We start from the raw sequence: 16,176 nt of genomic DNA on the forward strand, positions 1-16,176 counted from the left end.
AGTTTGTCTGCTGACACACTCACACAAGTCAGTCATTCCTGTTAGACAGATGTTGATTTGAACATTTATTCATGTTTCTGATATTTCTGAAACTCTGAGAGCAGCAGTGATCGGCTCTTTATAATCATCATACATCAACTTTCTCATTAGAAGAGAAAATCTACAACAGCCATGTTGTTGGCAGAAGCTGGATGTTTGTTCATGGGTTTCATTCTGTGTCTCTCAGGTAGGAATAATTTGTTTCTCCTCCTCATGATGACTGTGATGCTGTTTGTGGAAGGCAGGAGTTTTAGTGTCAAACCTGCAGAAAGTTACAACATGATTTTAGAAAACAGACGATTCACAGTTAACAGGATTTTTACTTTTACTGTTCTGAACTCTCAAGTGTATCAAAGCACCAGATTGTGATCCTTCACAGTAACATGCTGTCATCACAGATTAGCACAGAAAAGAAAGTTAGCATAAATGTTCACCATGTTTTCTAATCACATGTTGTGTTAAAGGTGTTCAGGGAAAAGCAAACAGCAGCTGTGCCTTGAAAGGTTCATCAGTGAATCTGCCCTGCTCACATCAACATCCCACTGCAAGAAAAAGCTGGTACACTGGACACGATACTGTCTCCAAGGTTGAACTCTCTACAGATGAAACACATGTAAAGTACAGCATGTCAGCAGAGAGTAATTTCACTCTAACAATCAATAATCTGACAGAGAGTGATTCAAATTTTTACTGCTGCATTAAAACTGCTGACAGATCAAAGTGCCAACAAAGTGGAATTCATCTCCAAGTTACAGGTACAGTTCTTTTTACAAATGCATCACAAATGAATGAGTTTATGGATGATCAGTGTATTCATGTTGATCATGTGACCTCTCAGAGCTGCAGGTAAAGGTGATTCCTGCCACAGAGGGACAGACAGTAACACTGATGTGCAGCAGCAGCTGTCCTCTGACTGAAAAGCCTGCAGCCTACATCTGGTACAAGAACAGAGAGTTTCTCTATGAGGACTGGTCTCCCTGGTACCAAGAGCTGCTCAGCAGTGAGGAAGCAGTCACATACTCCTGTGCTGTCAAAGGCTACGAGGACCTCAGAGCCCCTGAAGTCTCTGTGGGTGAGTCATGATGGACGCCTCCTCATCATGTTATGAGATGTTAAACACAAACACTTTACTCTTCAGACTCTAATGAATTTACTGAAAGTTGTTGTTTTTTCTCAGGTTCCATCACAGAGACCTGCTTCAGTGTGACCTATGCTAAAGGGAGAATGTGTTCTTCTCAGCAGACATCAGTGGACGAGTCCTGCTCCATCACATATCCCAGAGGTGAAGTTCTGGACAAACTGCACTTTGAAACTTCATTTTTATTTGTTAATTTATTTGACATGACAGAGATGAACTGGTGGAAAATGTGTTCATCATCTCCCAACAGAAATTCATGTCCAGAGGACTCCTGCTGAACACAGAGGTCACATCAGACTGACCTGTAACAGCAGCTGTTTTCTGACTGAGCCTCTGATTTCCTTTGTGTGGTATGAGAACAGAAAGCCTACAGTGCAGGAGGGAAAACAGATTCAGTTTTCCAGCTCTCATCCAGACGGTTTGTCTTGTGCTGTAAAAGGTCTTGAGGATGTGCGCTCTGCTGACGTCTGTGAGTAAACTTATTGTCTCTCCACTTACAAAGTATTACCACCACTTCTTGCAATTAAGACTAATCATCACACTGGTTTCCTGTAAAGTTCAGGATCAGTTTTAAAATGTTGGTGATCACATCACAATTCTCAGCTGCAGATACAAAACTCTGGACTCATCTCGCTCTTCAGATCTGCTCATCTATGATACTAACTGTTAGGGAATATATTCTAAAACACTTCTTCAGTAAAGACTCAGAGAAGAGAAACACACAGAACTTCTTGCTAGCAAGGGCAGCCTCCAGACTGAGACTCGCACTAAGAAACTGCCCCGGTCTTTATTTATACTTCAGTGTGTGTGTGTGTGTGTGTGTGTGTGTGTGTGTGTGTGTGTGTGTCCTGCTGATCAAAGGGTCATGAAAGCACAAAAGGTACATCCTTGGTCAGGAAGAGGGTAATCTCCCCCTCACCCTAAATAACATGGTGAGGAAGTACAGCAGTTCATCTATATGTAAAGAAGCACTTAAACTAAAACAGACATAGCTACGTTAATCCTACCGTAAAGCAATAAAACAAGGTACGAACTCTCATGCTCCCAGGACGTGGGGGTGCATTCCTGGAGTGCACACCAAGCCTGCAGCCTGTTAGAGATCACACACACAATTGATTATATGCCTCTAAGTATACATGGTTGAATATTTCCTAATACAAATAACTACATGCAGTATTCTATCATATTCAAACTTATATCACTAAAAGATTATACTGACTACTAAATACAATTTCCTCTTGACACTAACAGTATTCATCTCCTGACTTCTCCTCAGCTTTTTCAGTCTCAGCCAAGAATAACTCAGTCTGTCATTTTGCCCAGTGTATTTCTTTCTTCATTTATATATATTTAATGTCATTATTTCATTATTGCTTTTATTAATTATTTGGTTGTTTTTATTATAAGCATACTTTAAATTTCTTTTTACTTGTGCAGTACGTTTGTCAACATCTGTTGTGTTTAAATGTGTGATAGAAATAAACTGATTGGACTAATTAAGTTAAAATATCTCTTCTCTGTTTCATTGATATATCAGGTTTCAATGATTCCTGCTGGACGTTGAATTATGTCCACAGCAGAATCTGTGCTCTGGAAGGATCTTCAGTCAACATCTCCAGTAAATACTCACATCCTGACTACGAGCAGATACAGTCTAAATGTTGGTATAAAGTCAAGAGAGAAGCTGAACAGCTGACTGAGGATGCAGATCATGTGGAGTATGATGACAGCATGAAGAACCAACTCATCCTCAGATTAAAGAAGCTGAAGAGAGATGACTCAGCAGAATACAGGTTCACCATCACAACAGAAAATGAAGAAGTGAAACAGTTTGATTTTCCTGGAGTTACTCTGATTGTCACAGGTAATTACAGCTTGTTTGACTCACTGTTCATTGTTTAGATCCCAGTTAGTCCTGTGTGTTACTCAAATAAGCTAACAGAAACTAATCTAAGCTGGTAGTGGGGAGACTCACCCAGCTCTAACAGCCTACAGTTGCATGACTACAACGTTTCAGCTTGATGATGAAATCCACGAGCAACTCCAGAGTTAGCTGCAATTATTAGCTATTAATGGCAATTAACAGAAGCTCTGCTCACCTATGTTTGCACTTGTTACCTTACTGGTGAAAATAGATCCCAGGTATGTGTGAGCATAAGGACTAGAACAATCTGTGAGAACGATTTGAGAGATGGAATATTTATACACACGTTTTCACCTTTACTGTTACTGAAAATGTCCACAACTTTAGACTTTAAATGTAGTCTTGTGTTGCTTTGAAGGAGAGAGAGCATCAATGAGGAGCAGAGACTCAGCACAAAATCACCAAACCTCTTCCAGGATTCAGTCCAACAAAACAGGAATTCCAGTTCATAAATCCATTGATTATGGTTCATCCACTTGGGTTTACAACTAAAAATGTCCTCCAGTAATGTCACAGCTGTCACACATACACTAAGATTTGTGGCCCTTGGACCACTTACTGTCAGTGGGCTCGTTTTGGATTACGAACAGCATGAAGCACCATCATTCATCTATGCAAACTGGTCAAGGAGACACAACCTGACCCATGATGGAGTCATCAGACCTTTCAAGATGTTTATACAAACTGATGCAATTTTATTTCCTCATTCAGTCAGTGATGAAAGGTTTTTTTAGTCTAATTTTTCTGTTTCAGTCCATGCATGGTTATCAGTCCCCAAAGAGAAAGAACAGACAGACAAATGTTAAGTTATGTGAGCAATTAAATCTGTCATCTCCTACATAGAGTTAAAGCTCTTTATGTTATCCTTTACAATAAAATCTTTACTAAATGATGTAGTTTTCTTTTCTTAAACCTAATACAGTTCTCATATTTGTAAAAGAAAAATATTCTCTCAGTCACTTTGTAACATTGACGCTACAAACCAACCTGCTGTTTATAAGAAACACCTAAAATAAAATATCTCTCACAGTTACTGACAAGTTTAAGTGTTTTTCAGAGCTGAGAGTGAAGATGAGTCCTTCTGCAGTGGTGACAGAGGGTCAGAGAGTCACACTGACCTGCAGCACCAGCTGTCCTCTGACTGACAACACAAACTACATTTGGTACTTGAACAGTCGACCTCTGACCCCAAGAGAGAACCAGAACAAACATCTGATCCTAGACCCAGTCAGCAGGGAGGATGCAGGAAACTACTCCTGTGCTGTGAAAACCAACAAAGATATCAGCTCTGCTCCAAAGACTCTCACTGTCCAAAGTATCACAGGAACATGGACACCAGCAGCTGCAGGAGTTTCTGCAGCTCTGCTGGTTTCAATACTTCTCACTGTCTGCTGGTGTGTTAGGTGAGCATGACTGTGTTCTCTTTCAAACTGTCATTCACACACTGACCTGACACCATCTGTTCACTTTTATATTCCCTTATTTCATAAACCAGAAAAAGGAGAACTTCTAGCCAATCATCAACAAGTGAAACAATGGAAAACTTGGAGCAGGTAAACAAAATAAATGCAATAATTCTTCTACAACAGAGGAACATCCCCTTGATCTATCTAGATTATTAGATTATTCCTTTTCATGCATGTCAGAGCAGCTTCATTTTAACAGATATTGGAGATTATGTATTGGAATTTCAGGAGCAGGAACACTCCTACAAACACCCTCCTCCAGCTTTCATCTATATAGGTTCCCCCAGTTCTGCAAGCTGATCATTCTTGTTTACATGCTCCACCCTCTCTCCCTCCTTGTTCTCCATTCTTTAACTTCTTCACTTCTATTTAGTACAGGGAGTGCAGAATTATTAGGCAAGTTGTATTTTTGAGGAATAATTTTATTATTGAACAACAACCATGTTCTCAATGAACCCAAAAAACTCATTAATATCAAAGCTGAATGTTTTTGGAAGTAGTTTTTAGTTTGTTTTTAGTTTTAGCTATTTTAGGGGGATATCTGTGTGTGCAGGTGACTATTACTGTGCATAATTATTAGGCAACTTAACAAAAAACAAATATATACCCATTTCAATTATTTATTTTTACCAGTGAAACCAAATATAACATCTCCACATTCACAAATATACATTTCTGACATTCAAAAACAAAACAAAAACAAATCAGCGACCAATATAGCCACCTTTCTTTGCAAGGACACTCAAAAGCCTGCCATCCATGGATTCTGTCAGTGTTTTGACCTGTTCACCATCAACATTGCGTGCAGCAGCAACCACAGCCTCCCAGACACTGTTCAGAGAGGTGTACTGTTTTCCCTCCTTGTAAATCTCACATTTGATGATGGACCACAGGTTCTCAATGGGGTTCAGATCAGGTGAACAAGGTGGCCATGTCATTAGTTTTTCTTCTTTTATACCCTTTCTTGCCAGCCACGCTGTGGAGTACTTGGACGCGTGTGATGGAGCATTGTCCTGCATGAAAATCATGTTTTTCTTGAAGGATGCAGACTTCTTCCTGTACCACTGCTTGAAGGTGTCTTCCAGAAACTGGCAGTAGGACTGGGAGTTGAGCTTGACTCCATCCTCAACCCGAAAAGGCCCCACAAGCTCATCTTTGATGATACCAGCCCAAACCAGTACTCCACCTCCACCTTGCTGGCGTCTGAGTCGGACTGGAGCTCTCTGCCCTTTACCAATCCAGCCACGGGCCCATCCATCTGGCCCATCAAGACTCACGCTCATTTCATCAGTCCATAAAACCTTAGAAAAACCAGTCTTGAGATATTTCTTGGCCCAGTCTTGACGTTTCAGCTTGTGTGTCTTGTTCAGTGGTGGTCGTCTCTCAGCCTTTCTTACCTTGGCCATGTCTCTGAGTATTGCACACCTTGTGCTTTTGGGCACTCCAGTGATGTTGCAGCTCTGAAATATGGCCAAACTGGTGGCAAGTGGCATCTTGGCAGCTGCACGCTTGACTTTTCTCAGTTCATGGGCAGTTATTTTGCGCCTTGGTTTTTCCACACGCTTCTTGCGACCCTGTTGACTATTTTGAATGAAATGCTTGATTGTTCGATGATCACGCTTCAGAAGCTTTGCAATTTTGAGACTGCTGCATCCCTCTGCAAGATATCTCACTATTTTTGACTTTTCTGAGCCTGTCAAGTCCTTCTTTTGACCCATTTTGCCAAAGGAAAGGACGTTGCCTAATAATTATGCACACCTGATATAGGGTGTTAATGTCATTAGACCACACCCCTTCTCATTACAGAGTTGCACATCACCTAATATGCTTAATTGGTAGTAGGCTTTCGAGCCTATACAGCTTGGAGTAAGACAACATGCATGAAGAGGATGATGTGGACAAAATACTCATTTGCCTAATAATTCTGCACTCCCTGTACATGGGGATCTGCCAGGCCCGGGAGCCATCGCCAGCCCCCTTCGACATGTTATTAACATGTTATTTCTCTTTTTTATCAGGTAAATTTTGGGCCCCAGCATGACGACATCTCAGCTCAACCAGCAGAGCAGGAACTTGACTACAGCGAGATCAACTTGTCCAAGAACCAAACAGAACATCCCTACTCCACTGTTCAGTCATTTCAAGAGCAGGAGCATGTCCCCTACGCTGTTGTCAACTTCAGAGACAACACAACACCTGAGTGAGTTTGTTTCATGAGTGTCAATAAAACTCAGTGACCAGGCTGTGGACACCTAGAGCCTGTACAACACATCAACTTAAAGAAGATAAAATATAAAAACACATCTGCCTGTACAGGACTTGAATTGTTCTGTTCATGATGTTGGTATTACATTCACTTCTTGTCTTTACTTTTTCTGATGAGTATGAACAAACTGTGGTCACTCTTGACAGGCTTCTTTCAAACCCTCATAGGAACTGAAACTAAAACATTTGTAATGGTTACCAGCTTTTTATGTTGAGACAATCATTCTCAGGCTCTGTCTCACACTAGATAAGAGGAAGCCTGAAGAGTAACTCTTTATCTATATGTGTATATATTAAAATGTGTTTCTTAAAGTGTCTTTGACACATTAAAAGGTCATCATTATCTCAGGCTTTGCCCAACATGCCAGCAAAATTGTTCTAAAAAATTGCATTAAAGAAAAAACAAACAGTTGAACTCAATTTCTTGTAAAGTCAAAAATGTCTTCATCATAAATCCATTGGAGATTTATAGGACAGACTTCATATTTATGAACATGTAACAAACATTTTGTATTAGAAGTAGAATAATAAATGTTATCTTTAGCCCTTGTGTTGTCCTTGGGTCATTTTTGTCCTCTAAAGAAATCTTTTGCTATCAAAAATGTGTTTTTTATTCATCAAATGGTCTGAAAATAACAGAAGTTATTCATTACTATGCTATGCATGATTGGAATAAGTTTTAAGTAATTCGATTTATTTATGGGGTTTTTATTGGATTTTATAACACCTGTGGTCCTCGTGGACAAAAATGACCCCAAAGTACAAAGTGTTGCAAAGGGTCATATTTTCACACCATACTGCTTTCAAACATCTTTGATCTTGGATCACTGATGTGTGGGGTCAAGCACTGGTCATAACAACCACAACAACAACAGGCAGCACAATGAGGAGGCAGGTGCTCTATATTCAATGAAATTGTATTTATATAGCGCCGAATCACAACAACAGTCGCATCAAGGTGCTTCGTATTGTAAGGTAGACCCTACAATAATACATACACAGAAAGTATGCTCACAGGCCTCCATTGCACTGGAGATTTGTGAGTATACTTTTTTTTACCATGTTGTGCAAAGCAATGACCAGTAGAACAATGCATATATTGTCCTCTAGTATAATGAGGAGGGAGAATCAATGTTCAGGAAGATCCAGGGTTAGAAGATAAAGAAAATATTGTCAATATTTAGATCACATGCTACCCTTTCTCTGAAAAAGCACATCACCCACCTGCAGAAGTGGAAGAAGGCTATGAAGTGAAGGAAAGTGATGAAGAATCTGAGCTATGTTCAAGTAGGTTCTCAGGCATCCAGGACATGGTAGTCTGAGGAGCTTGGAAAGAAAGTGACTGGGCTTCTTGAAGTTTCTTGAATTTTCAGAATGTGAAACTGAAATGGAAGATGTGTCAGAGGACTACACATCTTCCATTTCAATGATGATGAAGACAAAGAATCAAGCAAGAAAGAGGAGTCAGCTAAGACAGAGGAATATTTGCAGTAATGTGGGGAAACATTGATCTGGTCTTCTATCCTTCCCAGTGTCAGACGATGCATGACTCTCTCATGTGCCACAGAGAAAGACAATCTACCATGGTCGGTCCAAGCACATATGCCAGGTCCCATACTCCTTCAGTTGCTTTTCTACTCAAGCACTGAAAGCATTATACACCATGTATTCTGCTTGTATTACGCTTTTTTTGTGTGTCCCGTTTGGATCTTTAGCCATCAGAATTGTTGTCTTAAGGCCAAGAAAGATGCCAAGCGGATTTATTTTACCAAGTGGATCATCATGGCCTTGCCATATTGGTCCATTTGATTGACCTTTATTATAATTATGTATTTATTTTATTTTCAGTTGCTACAAACGGGACAGACATGACTGGGGGATAGGACAGGGAGAAAGAATGAAAGAAAGAGAGGGAGAGAAAGAAAACCAAAGGGGAGAAGAGACGGTGAGAAGGGGGGGAAGAAAGAAAAAAACAAACAAAACACCTGGATCACCTGTATGGAGAAAAAAAACAGAAGAGAAAGCAAACAACAAAGAGCAACATAATAAAAAAAACGGCACCATCACAATAAACTAGCTAGCAGTAGATAACAGTAGATACTAAATATTAAACGCTATTGTGCAGCACGCAAGATAGACAGCGCACAATGTGCTTTGAGGCAGCAGCCAAGAAAGGTGTAGTCCGCGTCTGTGAACACCCGTGTGTACACCTGTGTGCACACCTGTGTGGATCAGCATGCTTGTATTCTTGTATTATGCTTTTTAACTTACACATGCCAATAGATGCATCAGAGACCAAGTTGGGGTTCAGTAACTTGTCCAAGGACACCTTGGTAAGAACTCCAGACTAGATCACACAGAGATTGAACCAACAACCATCCAATTAGCAGATGACCTGCTCTACAGCCAACTCAATGACAAAAAAGGAGGGACAACGAGAGAGGAAGAAAAATGGATCGAATGCAGCTATAGGCATATGTGGGTATGTTGATTCTTACTGCCGTGCATCCAGTAGAGTCGCTACGGCCAGTTTATGACATCCTGAGTCTGGTAGAGAAGTTTTCATGCTGACACAAGATTAATCATAGAATCACAAAACGATATAATTTCTTAATAAAGATACAATAGATGATCGTCGTTCATGACACAAACGTGCTCCCATGAGGTGTATGGAACAAGTGGATGTTTGTCCTGCTGTTGATGTAAGATCCTGGTACTGATGTGACTGTATGAGCACCAAGTCCCCTTCAGAGGACTCTGTCCCCTCCAACAGCACATCCCAAGTAAACCAGGGAACTATGAGATAAAAATATGGGCAGCATGTGATGCCAGGTACAGCTGTACATGGAACATGCTAGTGTACGATGGCAAACCGTCTGTCCTGCAGTCAGGACACATGAGTTGTCCCTAACATTGCAGGTTTCCAAAAGAAAACAATCACCTGTAACAGCTTGTTTACTGTATATGACCCTTGGCCTGCAACTGCGGAAAAGAAAGCTGTCCATGATGAGACCAGTACAGAGGAATAAACATGAGCTTCCTCCTGCACTTGTGTCAAATATGCACATGCCTTTGTCCTCATGAAAGTTTGCCTTCACTCAGACCCTTGCCCTGGTGTTCCTACCATGCCAAAATATACAAAAATGTCAGGTAATGAGTTGGAATAAAGATGAATAAAACCTTGAAACACAGAGATGGATGATATTTTATACTTATTGCTTTATAAACAGTCAAAGCAAACGGGGTCATTTTTGAGCCCAGAGGACAACAGATGTGATTATTCGCTGCCAGTAAAAAACTGACAAACATTGACATAAACCCGTCTGTGATCATCTGTTAAAGCAACCGACTCTGGTTGTGAAGCGATAATCACAATAACTGATGATTTAATTTATTTTTTACCCGAAAACAAAGAAAAAAATTATTTTTATGAGGTTTTTATCAGACTTACATTTGAATTGGAATAAAAAAAATTGTGTCAAAATGTTTGAATTAAGTTTTAATTAAAAGTGGGGGAAAAATCCACTTCATATTAATTAAGTATCAATCAAACCAGATGTGGACATTTTTGACCCCTGAGGACCACAGGTGTGGTTATGTGCTGCCATTTAAAATTTATAAATGGTTAAAAAAAAACTTTCTCACTAAAGTTCAACATACAGCACTCTGTAGTTAGTCAGATAGTCAAAATAATCTGAACATTTAAATATTTTATTTTCTCATTTTGTTTTTGCTCAAAAACAAAGTATACTTTATGTAAAAAGGTCTGGTGGCCCTAAAATGTAAAATGTAGGGTCGATTTTTGTGTTGATGTATTGGTCTTAAGTAAAACTAAGGTGTAACACTGAATTGATTGACAATTAATACTTTATACTTTATAAAAAACACTCAAATGAAGTGGTGACATTTTTGACCACAGGTGTGATTATGTGCTGCCATTTAAAATTTATAAATGGTTCAAAAAAACCTGATGGCATGCCACATCTGGCCCGATTGTGGTTTGGTTTTTGTGGCCCAGGCTCATAGAAAACAGGTCTGGCCCAGATCCGGCATCAGGCTGGCACTTCTGACTGACTGGTGTCGTGGCAGGGTGTATGTCAACCAGATGCGGGCCAGGTCTGGCAATGATGGCACTATTTATGTTTTATTTTCCTATTTTAGTTAGAAGACCCAAATGCCGTGTTGCAATACTATACTGCTATAAAACCCAACGTGTTGAATGCAGGTTTGACAGGTTTGTGAGTGAACACTTTATAAAAAGTTAATGATGGTTTACTCCACATTGCCAGTGGGTGGCTGTAGCTCAGGAGGTAGAGCAGGTCACCTACTGATCTGCAGTGTTGGGCAAGTTACTTTGAAAAAGTAATTAATTATAGTTACTAGTTACTTCTTCAAAAAAGTAAGAGTTAGTAACTGAGTTACAATATTCTAAAAGTAATTAATTACTTGAAAAGTAACTATTGCATTACTTTAAAAAAATGTTTAACCCTCTGGGGTCCAGGGTGTAATTGGCCATTTTTGACTACTTTTGATTTTCCCTCCACATTTTACCTTTAAAAACGTTTTACTTTGCCTTGTTTGGTATCATTCTTTTCAGCACAGCCTCACGTGTCTGAATTTACAGTCATGTTTTCATTTTGACATACTGTATTAACACAACTGATCTAAAATCAGACAAAAAACATAAAATCTGAGTAAAAAAGCTTATATTTTTTACTGTAACAGACATGTGTAATGAATCATATTTCATTTCATATTTCTTTAAATGCAAATATAAATTGTCAATTTTAAAATCATATGCACAAGTTTTGAAAATAACAAAGTTACTTGCAGCCATTTACCTTTTACCCCTTTTTAAATAACCATTTCAAACTATTTACAGAACAATCAGCTGCTCTGCATTCAATAAGATGCCACACAAATTATTTGTGCCACTCCAAAAAAATATTTTCTGTCCTCTATAAAGTAGAACATCACAGCCTGATACCTGCAGGTCTGACAGCAGCAGGTGCATCACTCCTGATTCTACCTGGAGACAGCAGTCGCCTCATTGTTCTGACACAAAACACAAAACTATCCACAACACTACACACTAACTACACAAGACAACACATTGACTACACACTCCAAACACGCTAAACGTCACAAATCTCTCACATCTCAAAACTCGCTCTCTCTCTTTTTCTGCTCTCTCTCTCTCTCTCTCTCTCTTTGGACAAAGTTTGTGTTTTTTCCATTGTTTAAGCCAGGGGTGTCAAACTCAAATACACAGTGGGCCAAAATTCAAAACTGGAACAAAGTTGCGGGCTAACGTTAATATTTATTGAAATATATTTATTGAAATATATTTATTCCTCCAGATATAAGAATGAATCTTTTCTTATGGACTCAAACACGTTTTGCTGAAAAACAGAATATGGAACAAGCAAAACTTAATACTAAACAATATATATATTAGCTGTATAATACCAGTAGGCCAGCTCTGATAGTAATTTGGTATGGCTTCGCGGATCAAATGTAAGTAGGCTGCGGGCCAAATTTGGCCCGCGGGCCAGAGTTTGACACCTATGGTTTAAGCACTGCTTCCAGCCAAGAGTGATACCATATATGCCCTATAGCTGCAGAAAAGGCTAACATTGTTTATTTTTACAAAAAAACAGCTAAACATGAGATGTGTTCTCCATTGTTTAAGCACCTGTTCGAGCACCGTTTTAGCACCGGCACCGTTTCAGAAGTACCGGTTTGGCACTGGTATCAGATAAAACCTAAACGATACCCATCCCCACCACGACTACTTTATTCTTCCTCAGTCAAACAGCAGCACTCATGTGATTGTTTTCCCCCTAGCTCCAGGTGTTGTGCCAAAAAGTGACCGTGATTACCATCAGCGGGAGCGCGCGGCTGCTTGAAGCTGTAGCTGTATGTAAGCTCCAGATTACTTACATAGTCAGCTACTTGCATGCAACTGATATAAGAGTGTGAATGTGTATGAATGTAGTTAGGAAGAATCAGTTTAATTGTAATTGGGTGAATGTGGCATGTTGTACTAGATACATGTTGTAATGTGTTTTGACAAGCAACCATTTGACTAACAGGTCTGTCTCACCTGCTCTTGTTCCCTCTCTGTTCCTCTCTCTCCCTCTTTGTGCTGACAATCAAGACAAACACCAACATCATCAAATATAGTTGAAACCAGATATTTACATACTCTTCAGATAAAAACACAAACACTTGTTTAATTGTTAAACATCAAATCAGACTAAATGCTTATTTTTTTTAGATATAAAATACATATATAAATATAAACAACATATTTGTTAAATAGAGAGAAATTGTATGTATTATTGTATTCAAAATTGAGCCACACTTATGGAGCTCCACAATTCTTTTCCTGGTGTTTTGGTTGATATCTCTTGATTTTCACATGTCAGAGAAACAGGCTCTGTGTTTTGCCTTATATGCATCCACAGGTGTGCCACCAGTTTACTCACATGGACTCTACCAACCAATCAGAAGCTTCTTCAGCTCAGAATGGAATCGTCTGGAATTTTCTTATTAATTAACAATAAACTTAGTGTATATGTACTCCTACATTTGATGAAAGTGATAAAAATAGACAGGTCTCTCTTTATTCTGACATTTAACTAATTCAAAAGATATTTCAATATTTATTGATCTAAAACAAAAAAGTTTACTCTAAATTGATGTTCAACAGTAAAAAAAATATTTACAAGTTCAAAGCTCATTACTGGCACCATGTCTCAAAAATTCATAATTTGTTTTAATTTTTCAGCTGAGTCTATGAAAAATGTTTAATATAACACACAACAGGCGTGCAATAGTATTTGCACACTTGCAAGAAAATTCCCATAGAGCTATATGTATGGTGTGCAGTGTCTCTCTAAGGAAATGTGATGAAACTGGTGGCAGGCCTTAAAAACACACTTTTATCTTCTGTAAAAGGCTGAGCTGTGCTAATTTACACAAGAACTGGACTGAAAATCAGTGGAAACAGGTCTAATGGACTCAATCCAATGTGAATATAGTGGTTCAGTGATTGTCTGCAGCTAGCTGTAAAGCACCGTGGAGGTTGTGTTATGGTATGTGGATCCATATACTGCTGATGGTCTGGTGGCATTTTAGGGTCCCTTTTATCACACAGCTTAAGGGAAACCGTCAATGACTTGAATGTATTTGTAAGTGTATGTCTGGAGTGAATATGAAGAACAAGTGAAAAAGAAAAGGGAAGCAAATACTGCAGACTTACATCAACCAATCAGAGGTAGATTAACCCACAGTGTAGGGAGACGCAGAGACTTACGTGACACTGTCACAGTGAGTTTCCATTTCCTTAATACTTAAAAAAAAGGATAAGCTGTATAACGTCTTTATTGGTTCAATGTTAGAAGTAAACCTGATCAACCACAACAGGATCAGTGCTAAGGTCACATGATGCTACATGAAACATCTTTAAACAGACTTTAGTGGGTCGGTTGTTTCCTGAGTCAGCTTTAAACCACTTCACACTCATATTTCATAGTAAAAGTGGAAGTCACTGTGGTCAAACTGTCATTCAGTAAAGAGAGCACACTAACACAGACATTACAGTCTTTAGTGAGACACACAGCTCACTAGTCTCTGTGCTCCATTCAAACACTTTTCACAGCCTCCATTTGCGATTTTCTTGTGCTTTCAGTTGGTCAATAGTAATTTTGCCAGAGACTGGAGGACCTCCCTGTTCTCATCAAATACATCTAAGTGTCCCAAAACATATCCACTAGGACTGCGTCAATGTGTGTGGGTGCTCCACGGAAGATCTTCCACTGGAGCAGTCTTGTGACATCCCTCTACACTCAGCCTTTGACTAAGTTATGATGATTGATGGTCAAACAGTGCACCTTAAAGTTGCGCACAGGGTCAGATTATATAGCGTTAGTCTTGACAATCACAATAAGGAAGAACACACCCAGTTGTCGGTGCCTAAAAGCTGCCAGGAAATTATTTTCCAGGCGGCTCATTACAACCTGATGGCTTGTCACATGGGGTATGACAAAACTGCCCTGTGGTTTGCATCATCCAGTGCTGGAAGCCAGGTTCTATCCCAAATACCAGGCAGTATGTGCCCGAGGAGAGCGGCGGTGTTCACAGAGGGGAAAGTGGGAGCGAGAGTGGAAGAACGAGGGAGGGTCTGTAGTGAGGGGAGGTCCAGAGGCAATAATACAGACATAGCTTGGCTGGCCAAGTTGATTGATGGGGGTATGCAGGGTATGGTTTGTGGCTTAGCTGCAGGTTAGGGGTGGAGCAGTGGGTTGTGAATTGGCCAGGGGAATCTGGCACAGCCAGGTCTGTCAGCCTTCACACCAACTACACCTTCCCTATTTTCAGTAGCTACTGGGGCCCAGAGAAGAGACATGTGTGGTATGTGCAAGGCGAAGAAAGGAGCTGAAAAAGTGTATATATGTAAAAATCACTCTAAATAAAAACACTGTTCTACAATTGTCACGTGCCTTCCTACTACAGTAGGATTATTGTCATTGTTCCTTTTGTGCTTTAGCTTGTGTGCTCCGTCCCAAGGTTATTATCGTTAACGAAATAACGAAAACTAGAAGTGAAAAAACATTTTCGTTAACGGAAATAAAAATAAAAACAAAAAAAGGAAAACTAACTAAAACTGTAATGAGTGTTCACAAAACTAACTAAAATTAACTGAATTTATAGCAAAAATGTGTTTAGTTTTCGTTGATGTGTGCGTGTCATACAATAGTCAAGGGTGAAAATGAAGTTTAGTTTCCAGGTTTTTTTCTTGCTGTGTCTCATTATGCCAGCAGGTGGCAGTACGTTAGTCAAGTCGTCTGTGTTGCTGCTCCGTCCACGCGCAGAATTCTGTCAGGAAAAGTCAGGAGAAAGCGCCAGAGTCCAATTTGGGATTACTTTGAATATGACTGTGTTTTGGATAAAGCATAATTGTAGTGGAAAGAGACAAATTATGAGGGACATTTCTAAAGGGAAAAAAAATCCCACAAACCTTAAAGTGCACTTGAAAAGCTCACACAAGAAGGCTAACCTAGCTTACCTTGAGAAGGTAAGGGAGCACACTCAACCCTCATCCCCAGAAAACAGAAGCTAACCCCAGGCAAGGCAGCGTGATGCATCCCGAGACAACAGGACTGGGATATCTACACAACTGTGTGAGTCAATTGCCTTCAAAAAGTTTATCAATTCACTTGAACCAAAATTACGAACACCCGGTGCTGCAAGAGTTAATAGTCTCATTGGGGCCAAGATATACATTTTATAGTTGCCTGGTATCAATGGTTGTTCATCTGCCTTTATTTATTTATTTA

General features: G+C 39.6%; 1 protein-coding gene across 1 annotated transcript in view; it reads left to right on the forward strand.

Moving 5' to 3' along the window:
- The window catches only part of LOC120716418 (B-cell receptor CD22-like), a 29,423-nt gene extending 22,140 nt beyond the window's left edge, over positions 1-7,283 (forward strand). The window contains exons 3-10 of the mRNA XM_040003960.1: positions 659-794; positions 878-1,111; positions 1,217-1,321; positions 1,428-1,646; positions 2,715-3,041; positions 4,159-4,504; positions 4,597-4,654; positions 6,586-7,283. Of these exons, the coding sequence (XP_039859894.1) occupies positions 665-794; positions 878-1,111; positions 1,217-1,321; positions 1,428-1,646; positions 2,715-3,041; positions 4,159-4,504; positions 4,597-4,654; positions 6,586-6,771 (1,605 nt within the window). The 5' untranslated portion in view covers positions 659-664 and the 3' untranslated portion in view covers positions 6,772-7,283. The remainder of the gene's footprint in view (positions 1-658; positions 795-877; positions 1,112-1,216; positions 1,322-1,427; positions 1,647-2,714; positions 3,042-4,158; positions 4,505-4,596; positions 4,655-6,585) is intronic.
- The last annotated feature ends 8,893 nt before the right edge of the window (positions 7,284-16,176 follow it).

This window comes from Simochromis diagramma, unplaced genomic scaffold (genome assembly GCF_900408965.1).
Source record: "Simochromis diagramma unplaced genomic scaffold, fSimDia1.1 OVJJ01000325.1, whole genome shotgun sequence".
Taxonomy (NCBI): domain Eukaryota; kingdom Metazoa; phylum Chordata; class Actinopteri; order Cichliformes; family Cichlidae; genus Simochromis; species Simochromis diagramma.